This window comes from Chenopodium album, chromosome 15, assembly GCF_948465745.1.
Source record: "Chenopodium album chromosome 15, dcCheAlbu1.1, whole genome shotgun sequence".
Classification (NCBI taxonomy): Eukaryota; Viridiplantae; Streptophyta; class Magnoliopsida; order Caryophyllales; family Amaranthaceae; genus Chenopodium; species Chenopodium album.
The window spans coordinates 23,860,575-23,881,006 of NC_137848.1; the positions used below are offsets into that span (position 1 = coordinate 23,860,575).

The following is a 20,432-nucleotide window of genomic DNA, read 5'->3' on the forward strand; positions in this document are numbered from 1 at the left end:
TATAAGATTCTTTAATTATCAATTTATACTACCTAGTGTATAACTCCCAACGGTACAATTTTATACTACCTACTTTGTTTTACACTAGGTAGTATAAAATTCTTTAATTATCAATTTGATAATTAAAGTTTTAGTAATAACAATTAAAGTTGATAATTAAAGTTTTAGTAATAACAATTAAAATAAATTAAAAATATGCAGCCTTTATTAATTTTGCGGGGTTTATGCTTTTACCAAGTTTCGAACCCCCAACCTCTTATTTGTAAGTTGGGTACTCGGACCACCACGGCTCGCATTCCATAGTGATATTTTCTAATCTTTAAAACCTTATATGTACAAAAAAAAAAATATTTAACTTCCCTTGTTTTTTTTTACTAATTTCTAAAATTTTTTTTCGTGTAATCAGAAATGGCCCGAATTGCAAACCGGGACTTTGAAATTTTAGACATTTCCGGAGGAAGATACCTGGAATGGCGGGTGGACGCAAAAGCCTACCTAAGGGCACAAAGCCTAGAACACACTATCGCCGAAGAAGGAAACCCTACTCCTCTAGAACAAGCTAAAGCTTTGGTGTATATCAAACACCACATTCATGACGAGTTAAAAACTGAGTACATTCTCATTGAGGATCCTAGAGAACTTTGGGTTTGCCTCCAAGATAGATTCGAACACTTACAGAGAATAATTGGGCCAAGGGCCCAACATGAATGGTCTACCTTGAGACTTCAAGATTTCAGCTCAGTACGTGAATATAACTCCGCTGTACTCCGCATAACTTCACAATTGAGATTATGTGGAGAACCAATCTCTGAAAGAGCCATGATTGAGAAAACTCTCACTACAATGCACGCGAATAATATGGTACAACAAGAACAGTACCGAGAGAGGCGTTGTGAAAGGTTTTGTGACTTAATTTCCATACTATTAGTCGCAGAACAAAACAGTCAAATCCTGTTGTCCAATCATAATCAGAGACCAACAGGTACTAGTGCAATACCAGAAACAAATGCCACAAAAATAGGCAGGCGCTGGAATAACAATATTGTACGAGGAGGTTTTCAGGGCAGAGGTCAGTACCCCAATAGGGGTAGAGGAAGGGGTAGAGGACGTCAAAACTGGCGTCAAAATACTTCCAATACTCCCACCCTGAGAGGTAGAGGTAGAGGTAGAGGCGGTAGAGGAAGGGGAAATTTTCAAAACCAAGGAAGGCCACAAGAAAAGTGTTTTAAATGTGGAATACAAGGTCATTGGGCTAAGGATTGTCGTACGGCAAAACACCTTGTGGACCTATATGTTGCCTCAAGGGAAGGCCAAGGGAAACAAGCTGAAAATAATTTTGTCACACAAAGTTCCCCTAACCCAGAGCTCGATGTAGCCGATTATCTTGTTGATGACATAGAAAATGTCTAGACTACATCGATCATGTGCTTGTCCTGTGGTGTTTGCTTCATCGACATTGTCATATATTTTTCGAGTTGTATTTGTTATTCCTTTTCATCCAGAATCCTAAGTTTTCTTTAAACATGTTTTCCTAGTATCAAGTGTGTTTTAATATTGTAAAATATGTTATAATAAAGATGTTTTTTTTCTCTCATACGTGTTTTTATGATGCTAGTTTTACTAATCCTTTCTTTATTCATGTGAAGACAATGGAAAATAACAACACAAATGATGAAAAATGCCTGATTGATAGCGCAACCACACACAGCATTTTGAGCAACAAGTCATACTTTACTCATATCAAGCCAATAAATACCAATCTCAACACAATTGCCGGCACTGTCAATATGGTTGAGGGCTCAGGAAAAGCTTGCGTAGTATTACCAAAAGGTACAAAAGTAACAATAAAAAACGCATTATATTCTAGCAAAACACGACGTAATCTATTGAGCTTCAAAGATTTACGTCTGAATGGTTATCACATGGAAACCGTTAATGAAAACAAAAAGGAGTATCTGTATCTCGTTAAAAGAAAATCTGGCAATAACGAGACTCTTGAAAAATTAGAAGCATACTCCTCAGGATTGTACTTTACTTATATCAGCCCAATTGAAACATATTTGGTGTCTAACCACAAGGTAGACAACCAGGAAATGTTTAATATATGGCATGACCGCTTAGGTCATCCTGGAACAAGCATGATGATAAAAATCATCAAAAGTTCAAATGGACATCCGTTAAATAATATACGGATCCCACAATCAAATGAACTCAATTGTAAAGCTTGTTCACTTGGAAAACTGATCATTAGACCTTCAAAAGGTAAACTTGAAGGTGAAAATCTTGCATTCCTAGAAAGAATACAAGGAGACATTTGCGGGCCAATACACCCGACATGTGGACCATTTAGATATTTCCTCGTGTTAGTTGATGCCTCAACACGTTGGTCACATGTTAGTCTTCTCTCCACCAGGAATGTTGCATTTGCAAAACTGCTCGCGCAAATCACACGTTTAAGGGCTCAATTCCCAGATTATCCGATCAAAAGGATTAGGCTAGATAATGCTGGAGAATTCACATCCCGAACATTTAATGACTATTGTATGTCAATTGGGATAGACGTGGAACACCCAGTAGCCCATGTTCATACACAAAATGGCCTTGCCGAATCATTAATAAAGCGATTACAATTAGTCGCTAGGCCATTACTCATGAAATCAAGACTCCCATCTTCTGCATGGGGACATGCAATAATACATGCCGCTGCTCTGCTACGACTAAGACCGAGCACGACACATAAGTTATCTCCAATACAACTAGTAGTTGGAAAGGAACCTAGCTTGGCACATCTAAAAACATTCGGATGTGCAGTCTATGTTCCCATAGCACCGCCCCAACGTACTAAAATGGGCCCACAGAGAAGGTTGGGAATCTATGTTGGCTATGAATCACCTTCCATCACAAGATATCTCGAACCATTGACTGGTGATCTTTTCACAGCTCGGTTCGCAGATTGTCACTTTAATGAGACATTCTTCCCAACCTTAGGGGGAGATAAAAAGGGCCCATGCTGGAAAGAAATATCATGGAATGCCCAAAATCTATCATACCTTGATCCAAGGACAAATGCGTGCGAACAAGAAGTGCAGAAAATAATACATTTGCAAAACATCGCAAATCAATTGCCAGACGCATTCACTGATACAAAAGGAGTAACAAAGTCACATATACCTTCAGTAAATGCCCCTGCTAGGATTGAAATCCCAGCAAAGAAAATGGATGATCCACTTTCAGATAAAATTGCAGCACGCAAAAGACGTGGCAGACCCCTCGGAGCTAAAGACCTAAAACCAAGAAAATCCAAAAGAGTGAAAATGAGGAATAAAAGGAGTGAAAACCCCTCAAATAAAGTGGATCAAATCAAAAATGATGAAAAAACAATCAACCCCCAAGATGAATCTAAAGAGTCAGATGGTACATCTGAGGGGGAGCGTGAAAATGAAATCGTCGACAATCATGAAATTTCGATAAATTACGTCCACACTAGAAAACAGTGGGATAGAGTAAAAACATATGTCAATGATGTATTCGCATACTCAATTGCCACAGAAATCATCACTGATGTTGAGGACACTGAGCCATCATCTGTAGATGAATGTCGACGAAGGAGTGATTGGCCAAAATGGAAAGAAGCCATTCAGGTTGAATTAAAATCTCTCGCAAAACGCGAAGTTTTCAGTCCTGCAGTCCTGACTCCAAAAGGAGTGAAACCCGTCGGATATAGATGGGTGTTCATACGAAAAAGAAATGAAAAGGACGAAATTGTAAGATACAAGGCTAGACTTGTAGCCCAAGGTTTCTCTCAAAGGCCGGGAATCGACTATGAGGAAACCTATTCACCTGTGGTAGATGCCACGACACTAAGGTTCCTCATAAGTGTATCAGCATGCAAAGGACTACAAATGCGTTTGATGGATGTTGTGACTGCATACCTTTATGGGTCACTTGATACCAACATCTATATGAAAGTCCCCGAAGGACTTGAACTACCTGAACCTTTAAGGTCACAACCTCGAAAGCTACATTCCATCAAATTGAAAAAATCACTCTACGGTTTAAAGCAATCTGGGAGGATGTGGTTTAACCGTTTAAGTGAGTACCTACTCAAAGGAGGTTATAAGAACGACCAAATTTGTCCATGTGTATTCATCAAAAGGTCCGAAAAAGGTTTTGTCATAATAGCGGTGTATGTTGATGATTTAAATATCATCGGAACACATAAGGAAATCGAAGAAACCGCTAAATGTATGATGAAAGAATTTGAAATGAAAGACCTTGGAAGAACAAAATTTTGTCTCGGATTACAAATTGAACATCTAAGAGATGGTATCTTAATTCATCAATCCAATTATGCCGAGAAAGTATTAAAAAGGTTTTATATGGACAAAGCACACCCATTGAATTCACCAATGATTGTTCGTGCTCTAAACATCAAAGAAGATCCATTTAGACCCCGACAAGAAGGAGAAGTTGTACTTGGTCCAGAGGTACCATACCTAAGTGCAATAGGAGCTTTGATGTACCTGGCCATCAACACTAGGCCAGACATTGCTTTTTCGGTAAACTTATTAGCAAGGTATAGCTCTGAACCTACAAACAGACACTGGAATGGAGTAAAGCACCTACTTCGCTATATACGTGGAACAATTGATTTAGGACTCTTCTATCCAAGAAATGGAGATCCTACTCTCGTGGGATATGCTGATGCAGGTTACCTATCAGATCCAGCAAAATCAAAATCACAAACTGGTTATCTTTTCAGTTATGGCAATACAGCAATCTCTTGGAAGTCAACCAAGCAGACACTAACAGCAACTTCATCAAACCAAGCTGAATTGATTGCCCTTTATGAAGCCGGTAGGGAATGTATATGGTTGCGATCTGTGACCCAACATATACTAAAAGAAAGCGGCATCAAAACAGTCGAAGAAGACCCAACTACAATATTTGAAGACAACACTGCTTGCATCGCACAAATTAAAGGAGGCTACATCAAAGGTGATAGAACAAAACACATCGACCCCAAGTTTTTTTCTACTCATGACTTAGAAAAAGAAGGCAAGATCGATGTCAAGCAGATCCAGTCATGCAACAACTTAGCCGATCTATTCACGAAGGCATTACCACCAAACAAATTTCAAGAACTCGTGCATATGACCGGCATGCGTCGTCTTTGTGATTTGTGCTAACTTAGGGGGAGCCCTATATGTGCTGTACTCTTTTTCCTTCGTCCAAGTTTTTATCCCACAGGGTTTTTCTTGGCAAGGTTTTGATGAGGCAGATAAACATATAGGTACAATAACGGTAATATTTATTTTTACATACATGTAAATTAGAAGTCACCCTATAGAAATCCGTTCAAGGGGGAGTGTTGTAATACGCACCGTATTGCGTAATATGAACGGATTAAGAATACCGCCAAACATCACCGTTTAGCTTCCCATGCAAAAGTAAATATCACCGCTCAGAACCTCATGCTCGATTAGACATTTCACTGCGTGTTTAACATATCGAGTAAACACTGTTCATGCAAGGGTACTATAAATCCCCGCATAATCTGAAGGAAATACAACACAACAATTATCGGAGTATCTAAAAGCTTTCTTTTGATCTCTTTGAAATCCTTTGTTGTAAAACAAAGATGGATTTATACATTGTCTTTCGTTTTTTATTTTCCCTTTGTTTGTGTGTTATAAATTATTTCCTTTATTATTTTTTGAAAAATCTTATAAATCATATAATTTATTTTAACAGTAGAAATACTATATTTGATGTGTTTATTTTTTCAAATAAATATTTTTTAATACATAATTTTTTTTTAGTTTTTATATTAATTGTTAAATATAATGTAATGGGCACTGCTTTTAAACTAGTATATTATCTATACATACATGGTACTAAAATACTCTAACAAAAAATGTACATACCCAACCAAGGATATAACATACTTGTCTTGTGGATTTAGGTGTTTTACAATTTTTTTATCATATTACTTGATTGTCTTTTGAATTTAGGAGTCATTTTTTCATTTTTTAAGGTGTTATTGTCGTTTTGGTTTATAATTTTAGTCTTCTAGAATGTTAGTTCTTGATAATAATATGCAGCGGTCCCATAATGCACAACGTAACAATTTATAAAGCTGGATACCAATTAGCCTTAGGTCGAGTGTATTAGGGTAAAAAATAAATGTGCATGCTCAGCTTTATATCCTCAATTAATGTATGCCAAGCTGAATCGTGTGGAGCAAGATTGATTCCAAAATAAAAATTAAACAAATTTGTGGAACCAATATACATGACGTGTTCATAATTGTTTACTTGTAACAGCTTCAAACCATTTAAGGTTACTTTAATTTTTTTTTAAACTTATAACATTAATATCCGCTAATATGAAATATTTGGAACATTATTCTTTTACTCCCATATAATTCTGTATTTATTAGGTTTAGATAAAATTTTTTTCAAAACATAAAAATTAGTTGGGTGTTTGAAATTAGAATTTGTATGATGTTAAAATATGTGTAAAAAAGATTAATACATCTAAGCTTTCATCAAAAAAAAAAAAAAAAAACAAAAAACAAAAAATCTTGAGATTTGTGCACAAATATTATCTTGAATGTTATTTTTCATTATACATGGATGTATTAGGTTTTTGTTTAAATAAAACGGTAGGATAATTTGAGTTATGGCATATAATTTTATCAAAACAAAAGAAATTACACCAGTAAAATAGATATTCATAAAAAAAAATTAGTAACAAAAACATCTTTATAAAAACCCATATATATTTTTGCAAGTTAACAAAGCACCTAAAATTAACTCGAATCGTTTAAAAGGAAATTCAGAGTTTTGTGTTAATAATGCCATAAGGGGACGTCTATTCATTCCAAGTGTGCAAAGTTATAACTGTTTTACTCAAAAAATTTCATAGACAAATTGATGAACACTGAATTTGGGAGCCATTACTATGTTATTGTTAAATGTTTATTTTTTTTGTTTTGACGTAGTTTTAAGGACACAATGTTTATTTAATTTTTACAGATTTTTTTTTCAAAGAGTTTTTGGCTAAGGACGGAAGGATGATGTCATGTTACTGATTGTTTAGCTAAATTAAGATGAGGTGACTCCTCAACATGGCCTGTTAAGTATTAGTTGCTCCTCCATGTTGCGGGTTTTGTGGAAAAGTAGACTTCACAATTTCAGTACACGGTTTTCCATGGCCTCATTATCAACAAGCTTAAAACCTCAACATTACTCATAGTTATAGTGATGTACTCATGATAGATATAACATTTAGTGCTAAAGCTTTAAGTAGTTGGAAGTTTTTCCAACATTTATAACAACTTTCAATTGTATCAATGTCTCACCATTCATTCTTTGATGTTTGTATAAGTAACAGGTTAGGTATTAGGGGTTGTTATGGATAAACCAATTAAAGTGCATACAATTATTTAATAATAAGACTATGAAGTTACTAGTAACTGATTGTCGAGTGAATTAATTTCTTACACATATAATAGACCTTGTTCTTATTCATATAAACCACATCGATGTTGTATTGTTAATCGCTCGTTTGTGAGATACAATAAGTTTTAACCATGGCGACTTGCATTGTACTTGTGAATGTCCCCACATTAAGCGCGATTACTTTAAGACATATTCAAGGTTACATACACAATACATGTGCCTATATTCAAATATATAGCTATAGTAGTCATCTCATAACACGACTCGACAACATGTCTCTTTGATGTATTAATACACAAAACCACCTAGATCGCGTATACTTGTCTAATAATTAAACAATGATTATTATTTTATCGTAAGGAAGACCTTTTTTAATATTTTGATTAAGGTCTAATGATTATCTAATATATTTTCATACTCAGAATATTTTGTGATTTTACCTCTTAATAATCAAAGTGAATAATCCCTTAACTTTTGAAAGACAAAAATTTCATCAAAAAACACAATTTGCAAAAAATATGAATTGTGTGTGATGGGGTGTTGAAAATGTTGAAGGTGCCCAATAAATGGTGTCTTTTCCAACGGCTGGCGCAAGCAGAGTATGACACAAAGTCTTCCATAGCCGAATAACAGGTTTTGTGTAAGAGCATTCATTGGGTGGTTGGGGAAATCTAAGGGCGTGTAACTTAAATTGGTTTGACTATTTTGCCCATTTTTTTTTAGAGCCCAGCTTGAAGCTTTTATACTTTTATAGTTTTATGTACAAGGATATGTGTAAATGAAATCTAAGGGGGTTTCATCATTAGTTTTAGTAAACCACAATTGATTGGTCAGTGTATGCTAATGTAAACATATTTGTAGAGATTAAGGTAGACATAATCAAGTTTATAAAAATTTGTTGACCATGACAATCACCAATATCACGTGTCTGCTAGTTACTATACACACTGCTACAGTTGATTTAAAAAAAATTGCATTCCGATTGTGCTTTCAATACTGGATAACTTTGTTCACCAAACATTATAAATCTTTTTTATTTTCCAGATAACATACGTGATTAAACACTATCTGTAATCTAGCTATCTACTGGTTATACTAATAGACGGGGACGATAACTATAATAGTGACTCGTGATGTCACTTTTACTCTTGAAACCATATCGCCTAATCAAGTTAAGGCCGTAAACCACTTAGGTACCGGATTGGAATTAGTAGTTTGCTTAGCTGTCTAGTTTTAAAAATTTATTGTCATAATGAGGTAATAATTTTCCTCGGTAATAAATCATGTAGACACCGCCTTGTTGATGTATTTTTTGCAAAGTATATTAATACATACAATGTCAGCTATTACATTTGGTGTATTAACTTCAATAGATCTTACACATAAGATCACTTCAAGTATTAAAAGACATTCTTAAATATTCCAATCTTTTAAATTATCAAAACTGTATGAGTACATCCAAGAGTAGCACTTCGATAATATATCTAATTACATACTCTTGCGTTACAACTTACAAATCAAGGAGTTGGGGAACAATATTTGTATTATGTTCCTAAACCCCTTGTGGCGAATACAGAATGCAAGTGTAAGATGTAGGAAAAATATACCTCTTAAACTTATTATAAAAAATATGGTCTTTAAATATTTAATTGATTAGAAAGGAATCTTTACTTAATTGCCCAAGTAAACACCAAAGAAGTCTATACTCTTGTATAGCCGAATGTCAGGAGTATTAAACTTAGCATTCATTGCGGCAGTTGGGATTTTGTGAGGGTTTGAAAATCTTTTTGTTTGATTTGTAAGACCATTTTTCCCTTTACACAGCTTCATGCTAGGTCAGACTCTTTGAGAATCTTACTTGTGACTAATAACAAATTTGTACTAATTACAATGTAATGGAAGGGATCTATCTTTTGCCTCTAATGTGTTAGCCATCAAAAATTGAAGCTTTAGACACTCCACTTATGTGTATAGATAAATCATAGTATCTACAGAGTTGATCAATTAATTTCAAATCGGATTTTAATGTGCTAATATATATTTATTAACTGCATTATAATACCCATTACAACACCAAACTCATGCAATAATTGTGTTTAGTTTACTTTGAAGGGCCAAGCCCATATCTTAAATTTTAGCACAACATCACTACACGTTCTAAGATATAATGAAAAAGTAATGTCAATTGTATTGAACTAAAACATATCGCATTTTATTTGGCTTGATAATAATTCCATATCAAACTGTTCTGCAGTCTGATAAATTGAAAATAATTCATTTAACTGAAATGATCACCCAATCTGACAGACATATGCTTACCAAATCAGATGTGGTAAAAGAATTTATTTTAAATTTCCCTAATTTAGTAACAACTAATTTGAATACGAATCATTTATAAGCAATACTCATTAAAATCCATCTAAAACTCATATAATTATGGCATAACCATTATGAAGAGGCTTGGATAATCTTTTAATCAACCAATATATACTAGCTAGTTGTTTTGGAATTGACAATTGGTACTTCACTTTTTCACAAATGATTACTTTTAATCAAGAGTAGTTAACTAAGACACTTTCACCGCAATGAAACGTATTTTGTTATTTAATGCGATTTTAAAGCGTAGTAATGACCGATGACTTATTCACTCTGTCACTAAATTAAATTCCTAGTATAATTTTGTAATTCGCCCTCCCGTCACAGTCAGACATTTAACTTTTTCATGTTGGGACCGAGGAAGTGATATGTTGGTCATATACGATTCTTAACTACTAATATGTGATAGACGAGGCGATTATCTAATTTAGTAAAGTGTTGTGAATTGGGTACTTAATAGATTGACTACGATTCTTGTAACACAATCTAACCTTATTTCATATTTTTTTAATCTGAATATTGAAATAAGTAATAACAATAATTGATCATAAAAATATTAAGTTAACATCTAATATAAATAAATAATATTTAACGACTCATATAATTCACTATATCTACTTATTAAAAATTTCCTAGTCAACCCTAGTATAATTAAACTATAACAGTAGTGTTTACATTCTTAACTATGGAATATCATATAATCCATGTTATTAAAATGCGTAGCCTATATTCTACGTTACCATAAAAAAGCACGTACATGAAAACTCTAAATTACCAATGTTTCCCAAAATATGTTAGCTTATGTTACCATACAAACTACAAAGCAATAAAAATCTAAATAGGTCTTTCCTTTTATTTTTATCTTGGGGATGATTATTGGCTATAAATAGGGGCAGCAAGTGAAGTTTTATCTCACTCACTTCATTCCTTTTAAAGCAAAACACAAACAATTGTGTTTTGCATGTTCATGTACTCCCCCAAACCTCCACATCCAAACTCAAATAGCCTAATCAGTGGTGGATTTTGGTGCAACAAAAGGCGTCGATCAATAATGTATCACAGGCGTAACATGCTAAAGAATGGTGGTTCTTCCTTCATCAGAAATTTCAGAGCTGGACAGATGTTAAGAAACCTGCGAAACCTGCCTAGGGCTCGTAGTCCAACCGGTTCAGACCAAGTTGTTCCGGTCAGGGCTGACTTGATAGCCATGAACCTGTGTCACCAGTTCAAAGGCCACAAAGCAGTTCATCTGATGATCCAGAAGAGCCTAGGGTTGAACTAAATGTTGTAGCTTATCCCCCCACCTTTGGTGGCCATCCTACTTTGGCTGTCAATGTCAACCCACCTCAACCAAATGTAACTATGAATGGCAACCCACAACCTGTGTTCTACAATTTCCTTCCAACCCATGGCCAAGCAGCCCAGTCACCAATTCATAATCCCGTGCGCTATTATGCAATAACCATTTTCACTGTGAGAGTTAGATCTATCAATCTGAATGACTTTGGAGTGATGTACACCATTAGGGGCGACCACACTTTCCAACATATTTATTCTGATTATGTTGCAAAGGTGGACTTGGAATTACACCAGATAATTCTTAGCAAGGGAAATCAAGTCATTCAACCGACTCAAACGGCTTTTGGAGCCCTGATCCAAAATGGTGAGGTTCTTATCGTGACTCCAAAGGTACGTTTTGATTTACATTGTTTTTTGCAATTTCATATTTTAGGGTTCTTGTGTATATTATATTGCTTTTATTTTTGTCAAGTGCCTTAATTATATGGTATTAAGGTTTTTTATAATGCCTAGTGGAACTCATAGAACTATGGTTTTAATTCATTTATATTTCAATTTGGTTAGATGTCCATTAAGTAATAGTTATCTCCACAGATTTGTTACGGAATTGCAAGTATCAAGTCATTGAATGGCTCCACTAAAAGGAATACTTTAATGATCTCCAATAATGATTTATGTTGGTGGAATTTAATCACATGAAAAAAATAGTATCATCAAAGCTAGATAATAAGTAATATTCAATGTTGCATGTAAAAAATTAATAAGGTACCTAAGTATCAAAATTTTATATATTCTGCTTAATTCTTGTGTTCAAAGGGTTTTTGCGTTTGCTTCCTATATACGCTGCTTACATGTAAATGTAGCCTAAACTGAATAATGTTTTTAATGTAGAGCTTGGAATTAGTTCATTTTAAAATAAAATAAAAAATAACCGAGTTGAAACACGTGTGTTTAGGAAGAGTCAAAAAACTGAAGAAGTCGACTACTTGTTTTTGTATAGAGGGTTACAACAAGTAAATTCATTATATAATTCAGTAATAAGTAGATAAAAATATTCCAAATTATTGTTCTGAACTAACATATAAGTAATTTTCGCTTTATATTGATATGATAATATAATAATTACATTATACTCGAGGGAGATAACAGTTGTATCTTGTAGGATCTTGAAAAAAATGTAGACACCCGATTCAAGCAATTCACTATTGAGGAGATTTGCAACATTCCAAGGAAGTTGACAATTATGTGGCCCCTTCACGAGCCTTTATATGGTGTGTACACCTACTGGGGATCCCAACTGAACGTGCCTCCACATAGACTGATTTTATTCCGGGAACGGAAGTATCTGAACACCTACCAAACACCACATGTGGCAAACATCTCCAACGAGGATAAAGTATTTGCCTTCGCAAACATATAGTTTGTGCTGTGTGGGAGGAGCTGTGGTATGGGAGTTTAGATGTGTTTTTGTAAATCTTTTGGATAAAATGTCGACTATTCAATATCAACGTCTAATTTAGCGCATCAAAAGGCTTTTGGAGCCATTTTGTTTGAAGTCGACAGTAGCTAGTAATGGTAGATCAATACTTCTATCGTATGGCCTTAAAATATTTGTAATCGCATTTTGAAGCTAAGAGGCCATTTCGTTTAAAATAATTTGGTATGGTTGTCAAAGAACTTTAGATGATCCATGTGTTGTAATTGGGAAACGTTTCCCTAATTTGCACTAGTATTTTGGCAGTGGTTAGTATGATAATGTTGTGACTTTGGTAGTAATTGACGAACAATGTTTGTTGAATTTATATGTTATTAAGACTTTTATTTTGCTTGTTCTTTGTTTATTAAATGCGTCCCCAATGAATTTTCAGGTTTTTAATGGCACAAAATTATTTTTTTTAAACGTTAATATTGTTTAAAAAAAGTGATGATTATAATCCCTATAGCTAATGATAATTTTAGATATCACTGTACAGAAAAGATTTAATTATGACTAAATTAATGATTAACGGTCAAATTATGTGAGCTAAATGAGGAATTTACATCCTTATATGGCATAACTTTGAATGATTAGAAAAATAATTTAAGGACACATTTGCTTAAATTCGGATATCATATTGATAAATTGATTTATAAATTACTAATATAATTTAAGTCCTAAAATAGTGGATAAGTGTGTAACAATTATAACTAAATGCGACAGAGCATTTGGAAAGACCGTCGTTTTGTACAATATGAGATTATTTATTTGAACTTTTGAACACGGTACAATTCTTTTTAATTTTTTTTTTTTTTTTTTTTGGTAAGAACCCCTTCATAGTGTCTAATAAAACTTCCAGAATAGTACATGAAGTTTTGTCACTCAAGTTCCTAAGTCATGGAGAGATGTAATGATACAAGTTTATAAAGAATTGAAGACCTCCAAACCATTGATAGTTGTACATTAATTTAACACTCACTGACACATGGAACTTGGAACTCTTGTTACTTAATAATTGCAATTACAATTTGTGAGGTTATCGTTTACAAATATTTTGTTTTTTAAATAATGCTATTTACTTGTAAAAACAATGTTTCAATGTCACTTCATGATAAGCTGAGCAGATTCAATTTTAATCAGGATCTACAAGTATTTCAATATTGCTCTCCTTTATGCAATTTAATGTATATATATATGAAACAAGCCTTTTTTTTTATACACAGTATGCAAAATTTAAATTAAGAGATTAGTTTTCAAATGATTACACCAATTTCTCATACATTATGTGCTTGTACAACATTTTACGTGCATAATTTATTCCAAATGTAATGCGTAGTATGATTTAGTGTTTATTTTATTAAATATTTTGATTAACTCAACTTACGTATTGAAAAGTTTTTGTTAAGTTTGACTTAATGATTTGGGGAAATTTTTTTTTTTAAAAAATAATTAAAAAAAAGGTGACTTTATGAACATAAAAGAATAGACACTTACAATAAATGAGCAATAAAAGCATGTACATCTTTTATCCAAAGGGTCACACCACTCGAAAAAGGTGTTATGTAGTACATGATGTTGACAATTAATAGTAAAGATAACATTAATCACCCAAAGTCAGTGACAAAAACTAACACTAACTCGTCCTATACTTAATCGTTTTGTAAAAAAAAAAAAAAAAAATCCAATCATAAAAAAATAAAAAATTTTATACATCCAAAAGGATAGCCAACTATTAATTTAGACCATTATATCTCATCTACTCAACTCTAATACAAGTACAATCAAAGGCCCACTATTATGGTTCACCTCCCTCCAACGTCCCTTTATAAATAGTGTTGCTGAACCCTATTCCAACTGCTTCCAAATTAGATATAAAAAAAAGCAACTACAGAGAGGGTCACAACAGTGCTCTTTCAAGTTTCAGAAAATGTCCTTAAACTCAAGCCCTTCAACCCCAACCCACACTACTACTCTTTATTCGTTATTGTACGAAAGTGATGAATCGCGCAGAAAACCCTATCACAAGAATCCACAAGAACGTTTGTACGTGAAAGATTTACAACAGATCGACAAACTCCTTCCACAATGCCGTTTCGGGCCTAGGGGTGGTACAAATCCGTCTTCAATGGATTTGGATCAAATGCTTCAAGATTAACTCGAGTCGATGCGAGTTGACGCTTTGGAATTTGATTTGTTTCCGCATTTAGAAGAAGGTAGAGATGAAACTCTGTATTCAACCCCAAAAGAAGCGTTTTCACCACAACCTAACGAGTTACTAGTTAATTCTCCAGGTGAAATCACACTTGCGTCTCCTAAAATCACTTTATCTTCGACCAAAAAGTATGTTACTATTGGAGACTTGAACTGTGTACCAGATTCTCCGGAGACAACTAAGGAAAAATGGAGGTTTTTTGCAAGTTCAAAATCCATTAACAAGAGGAAGACTAAGTCAAAGAAGAAGCACAATTCGGTGGTAAATTGTAGATGGAGGAAAAACCTTTGGGTGACTGAAAAAATACGTCAAAGCTTGTCGAGTTGTTATAAGGGATCAGGTGGTGAAGCCATCAACTTGAACGAGGTGCCCATGGAGAAGGTGCAGCTGCTTGAGGGGCCTACCAAGAAGAAAAGTCTGACGTGGGATTGCTGGTGATACAAGTTGCTAGTGCCTTTATGTAAGGATGTAACAATTGGGTTGTAAGTTTAATTTAGTTAATTAGGTAAGTACTGTCATGGATTTAGACTTCACTCGTAGTAGTTAGTATTATTTTTAAGAATATGTACGGTAGTTGGTGGTGGTTTTAATATGGAATTTTATGTATTATGTGCTTAATGACAATGTTGCTAGTAATTTTTCTGTTAGAATCGCATGTATTAGAGATAAATAAGTTCCTTGAATTTAGTACAAATGAATTGAAAGAAGTAAAACAAAAAGGTTTTAGGTAGGACTTAATAACACGATAATCCACATAAAACTATTTACCGTTTGTATTTGTAAAATGTTAAAAAAGTTTTAAAACAAAATTAAAATAAAAAACAAGTAGTGAATCATACAACAAACACTACGAGTGAGTAAATGTGTTATATGAAAGTGTAACCCTAAACCCGTCTACACTATTAATCAACTAAATTATCGTATAGACTGGAGTCAATTTAAATTGTAATAGAGTACAAATAGTTTACTTGAATTAATTAAGGCATGAATTCAATACCTTTTGGGCGTACATTGACCCTACCCAATATCCCAATTCATTCTCGACCTATACTACTCCGATAACATTTTCCATGATGGCTTCTAGATGTGAGGATACAAGTCTTAAACCCTCAACATGGTTCATGCACCTAGTACAAGTTCAATAATCATTTGAAATCATATCACATTTAGGGTCTGTTTTCATTAAGTTAATGAATTGAGCTGAACTTAATAGAATGTGAAAGAGATGAAATGTACTTATTGGACCTAAACTTAAGTCCCTTGGGGAACTGATATGAGGTGATATAAATATTTTGTAAGAGAAACAAAGTAATGAAGATGCTGAACTGAACTGAAGTGAACCGAACTCAACTCAACTAAATTTAAATGAACTGAACTGAACTGAAAATAAACGTATGAGAACAGGCCATAAAAAGTGACTTTAATAAGTTATGACAATTATTTTATGGAACGACTTGTAGTAAAAAGTGATCTGAATAAGTAATAGAACCATGAAATAGTTGTATCTATATATAGTACTGATTCAATATCTAATTAGTTATATTTTTTCCCATAAATTCAATCCACATTAATCCTTTTTAATTGTACATTTTAATTTGTTATGCTCTGTAAATGAATATAAAATACTAATTTGTTTATTAGGAACATAGTACCATCAATTCAATAATCGAGTCTAGACAATTTCCAAAGTATGAGCCTTAGGCACATTCGATTAGGGTTTTTATTTCACCAGATTTTGGATGTAACTAATTAACAAGGTTGACTCTATTAGGGTTTGTATACAACTATGGTTATTTAACTAGGGGTAGGATTTAACTTGTATGGGTTATGAGTTCAACAACTAGAATTTATTAGTAAGTGGATCCAACACCAACTCTAATATTGCCTATATAAGTGTACAACGTTCTTAAACCTTCACCACACAACTATATTCCCTCTTCACAAAATCCAATTTAAAATAAAAAACTATCAAAATTTCCTTCCCTTCCATTTAACCTCAATTGAAATGGCTAGTTTACCACCTTTTTGGTAGGCTACAACCTACAACTTGTTACAGGCACCACATATTTTTGGGCTAGAGGGCATAGATCTGTCCCAGAAATGAATTTTAATAGCTATGTATATTTTTATAGTGAAAATGGTAGCATTTCTCTCGATGAAGCTGATTTAATGGACTTGCGAAATGCTATTGCGAATCCTGAGAAGATCTTGCCGGCCAAGATGGACAAGCTTATGATGATGAATGAGTCCGGGAAGGTCGTTCCCGCTCATTTGCCACACACTGAGGACATCGTTGTACTTCCAGAGGTACAAGCTGTCATCTCGAAGCTAGAATGTGAAAACATTGAGTATGAAGGGGTGACGAAGCTTATCTCGAAGCTTTTGGTTGATAAAATCGATCCAAAGCCAATCATACCTTGTAAGGGTACAATATACCCCCTTACTAGGACAACTTACACCACGGAAGTTGGAAGCTTAACTAATGCATTCCAAATTATGCATGTTCTAGCTAATGTGACGAACGTTGCGTTCATGGTCCGCGCCGAAATCATAGATGGCAACCCTTTAAGCCGTTATCATGTCATCAGAGTCACTCCAGAAAATGAGCCTCGTAAGCATCTTATTGGAAGGGGTACAAGCATAATATTGTGGAACGCTAAGCGCATTACAAGCCCTTCGTTTGAGGATGATTTTAAGTGGGCCATTCAAACACACAATCCAGTGCTTTTTATTATCACTGAGGCCCGGGTAGGGAAGATAACTTGTGAGCGGATGATGAACCAGCTGGGAACTACTATGAGCTAGAAGTTAGAAGAGACAAAAACTCTAGGTGGTGGCACAGTAATAATGTGGGATGCTAATAGAGTCAATGGAGAGGTGCTGGTGTCTGACAACCCAAATCATGAGCTCCGGGTGGTAGGTCGTGTTGGAGCTAAGAAGGTATGAAGTAGATTGTTTTGGGGTGAATATGTAAGTGAAGCGTTTGGATATGTTTTGGAGACATGGTTATTGTTTAGATTAAATAATTACTAGATTTTGAAAAATTTAGGCCCTGTATTTTAATTTACCTTAATTGAAATATTTCAATTTAACTGACCCAGATTTTTATATTTTATTTGTGTAGTATGATGCTGGAGGACCAAGTAACGCTAAGGGGTAGGTGAAGAACCAGATGTTTGGTGCAAAGTGAGATGTACGTCGATCAGCTGATGAAGTGTGTGTGAAGATATTGAAGTTATTATGTCGTACTAGAAGAAATAGATGTATGATTTGTTTGTTGTGTAATATTAATCTTAGTAAGTTTAAGTTTAAAATATTTGTGAATAGATTTTATATGCCCTATGTGTAACGCGTTTGTTGAATTTGGTTATCATGTGGTAGGTGTTCCTGTTTGTTATCGGATCATGTGGCCTATGTATGTTGATTTAATGTTGATGTTCTATGTGTTTTGTTTTGTTTTAATGGACTACGTATTATATGTGCGATTAATATTACCAATTTGTTTAGGGTGTTAATAATCACGAATTAATTTACGTTTTAGGCCGACAAAATTTTGATTAAGTAAAATATAATGTACAACACAAGTGATGTTAATTTTAAATAAAAAAAAGGTCGATTTTCAATAAAGACAAAATTAGGGTGTATTTGGTTAGAACAAATAGAGTTAATGAGTCAGTCCGACCAAAATGATAGAGTATTTAGTAGTCACCGTCTACTTAATTATAACGAATACATGTGAAATAAGTGATTATGATAGTAAGCAGACAACACCGATCAATCATAGTAGGTCCATACAGTTTAAACATTGTTATGTATGTAACATTCTGTAATTAATCTTAAAGATTTTGTTTATCGACAAAAACAAGTGAAACCCTAAGTCCCTCAAATATAAGATGAAGAGATAGCATAAAATAAGTTGCAACTCAACAACCAACAAAGGTATGATTTTTTTTTTGTACATATGATCAAAAATTTTGGCAGCCAAGCGTATGCAAGAGAATCTAATTTACTCAGGATGTAGAGCTAATGCTGAAGCTTAATTTTTTTTCAGTTGTTGGTGCTAGAATATTTTTACATTTGTTGATGCTAGAATGTGGGGCAATTGAATATATTGTACACGATACAGCCTTAAATCAGTCGTCAAATATTAAAGGAGGAACAAAATTATTAATCTTACCATGTCGATAATCCACTGTAACGGTAAAAGCTCAAAATATTGACAAATGCAATTTAACCTTCTTTACCATTTTAATTGTAATTTGAAGAAGAATTAAAATACATCAACATTTGATAATTCTGTTTGTGATGAGAAGTAAAAAAGTTCTTAGTAGAGAATATACATAGAATATGTCCACTAACAGTGGGAACCCAACAAAATTGTATGAAGACTTGTTTTTTTTACTAAACGTGCAATTTATACGTAAGACATAATGTCGAGGGAAATAGACTAACTTGTTCACCATGTAATATTAATATCGTACATGGCTTTTTCGTACAAATTATTGAAAATTTTAAAGTAAATATTTAGTGTTACTTTGAGTTTGGTAAAGGAATCGGTTCAAACGAGGCAGGGGAAAAAAATAAGGAATTCTTAATTTAATATTCCAAAAATCCCAAAATCTTAATATTTATTTTTTTCAGGGTGGAAATCAATTCAACGTAATTAAAGGGAAGAGTCCTTTATTCCCTCATATTCAATCCATGAAAGAGTTAAAAAGCCCCGCAGATTTTGGTATGTTGCCCGACTATTTCAATATTGTGTAATATTCGTTCTTCCTTTAAAGGTAGGTAGCAAGCCCCATGCGCGGGTTTGTTTAGGTGTGTTGCTTTGTTCTTTTAGGTTGTAATCCAGTTTTTCTATAATAGTAGGTTTTGTAAAAAAAAAAAAACAAAAAAAAAATTAAAATAGTTACACAAAAAATACCAAAATGCATGTTCAAAGGTATGTATAAAACGTTTACATTTTTGTACATTAGTGGACATCTAACCAAAAGGGCATCGACTAGCAATAGGGCCCATGTAAACATTATTTTTGGATTATATGTAAAACATAAAACCAATTGGACCATTGGATATTGTAGTGATTAATCAAATCGGCCCATGTGTTGTAGGCCTTGTAGAAGGCCTCTTTGAGGCATACTGTATCCCATTTTTTTTAAAAAAAAAGGAATCGGATAGGGGGGTTCGAACCTTGGATGTAAGGTTCAGGAGTTGTTCACCATACTAGTGATACCACCCAGATTTATGTAGTTGTTAGTACACTTTACTATTGATGAAGTATGAAATGAAGATGTAGAATTTTTCTGGATGGAAGATTGACATTAGTTTGTAATAATTTAAAAAGAACATATTGCCATATTGGTACACTTTACATGTGTCTGGTGTAACATATAGGGGTATAAATGAACCAAGTCGATCAATAAACTACTCGGGTTCAAGCTTGGTTGAAGCTCGTTAATGTTCGTTTATTTGATAAATGAGCCAAGCTTTTTTTGAAGCTCGTTTAATAAATGAGATTGAACACGAACATAGATATGCTCATTCATATAATTTCATGAACAACTCGTTTATCTATGTTTGCGAGCTACTTGTTTATTTATGT

At 33.8% G+C, this 20,432-nt stretch overlaps 1 protein-coding gene across 1 annotated transcript; it reads left to right on the forward strand.

The window, feature by feature from the left end:
• Positions 1-408: 408 nt before the first annotated feature.
• Positions 409-1,410, forward strand: LOC145581004 (uncharacterized). The gene has a single exon (XM_081638079.1). The coding sequence runs from the start codon at positions 409-411 to the stop codon at positions 1,408-1,410; it is 1,002 nt and encodes a 333-aa protein (XP_081494205.1).
• The last annotated feature ends 19,022 nt before the right edge of the window (positions 1,411-20,432 follow it).

Bases quoted from the DNA above. Each gene is read 5' to 3' on its own strand.
- LOC145581004 (XM_081638079.1), top strand. From the start codon at position 409: ATGGCCCGAATTGCAAACCGGGACTTTGAAATTTTAGACATTTCCGGA.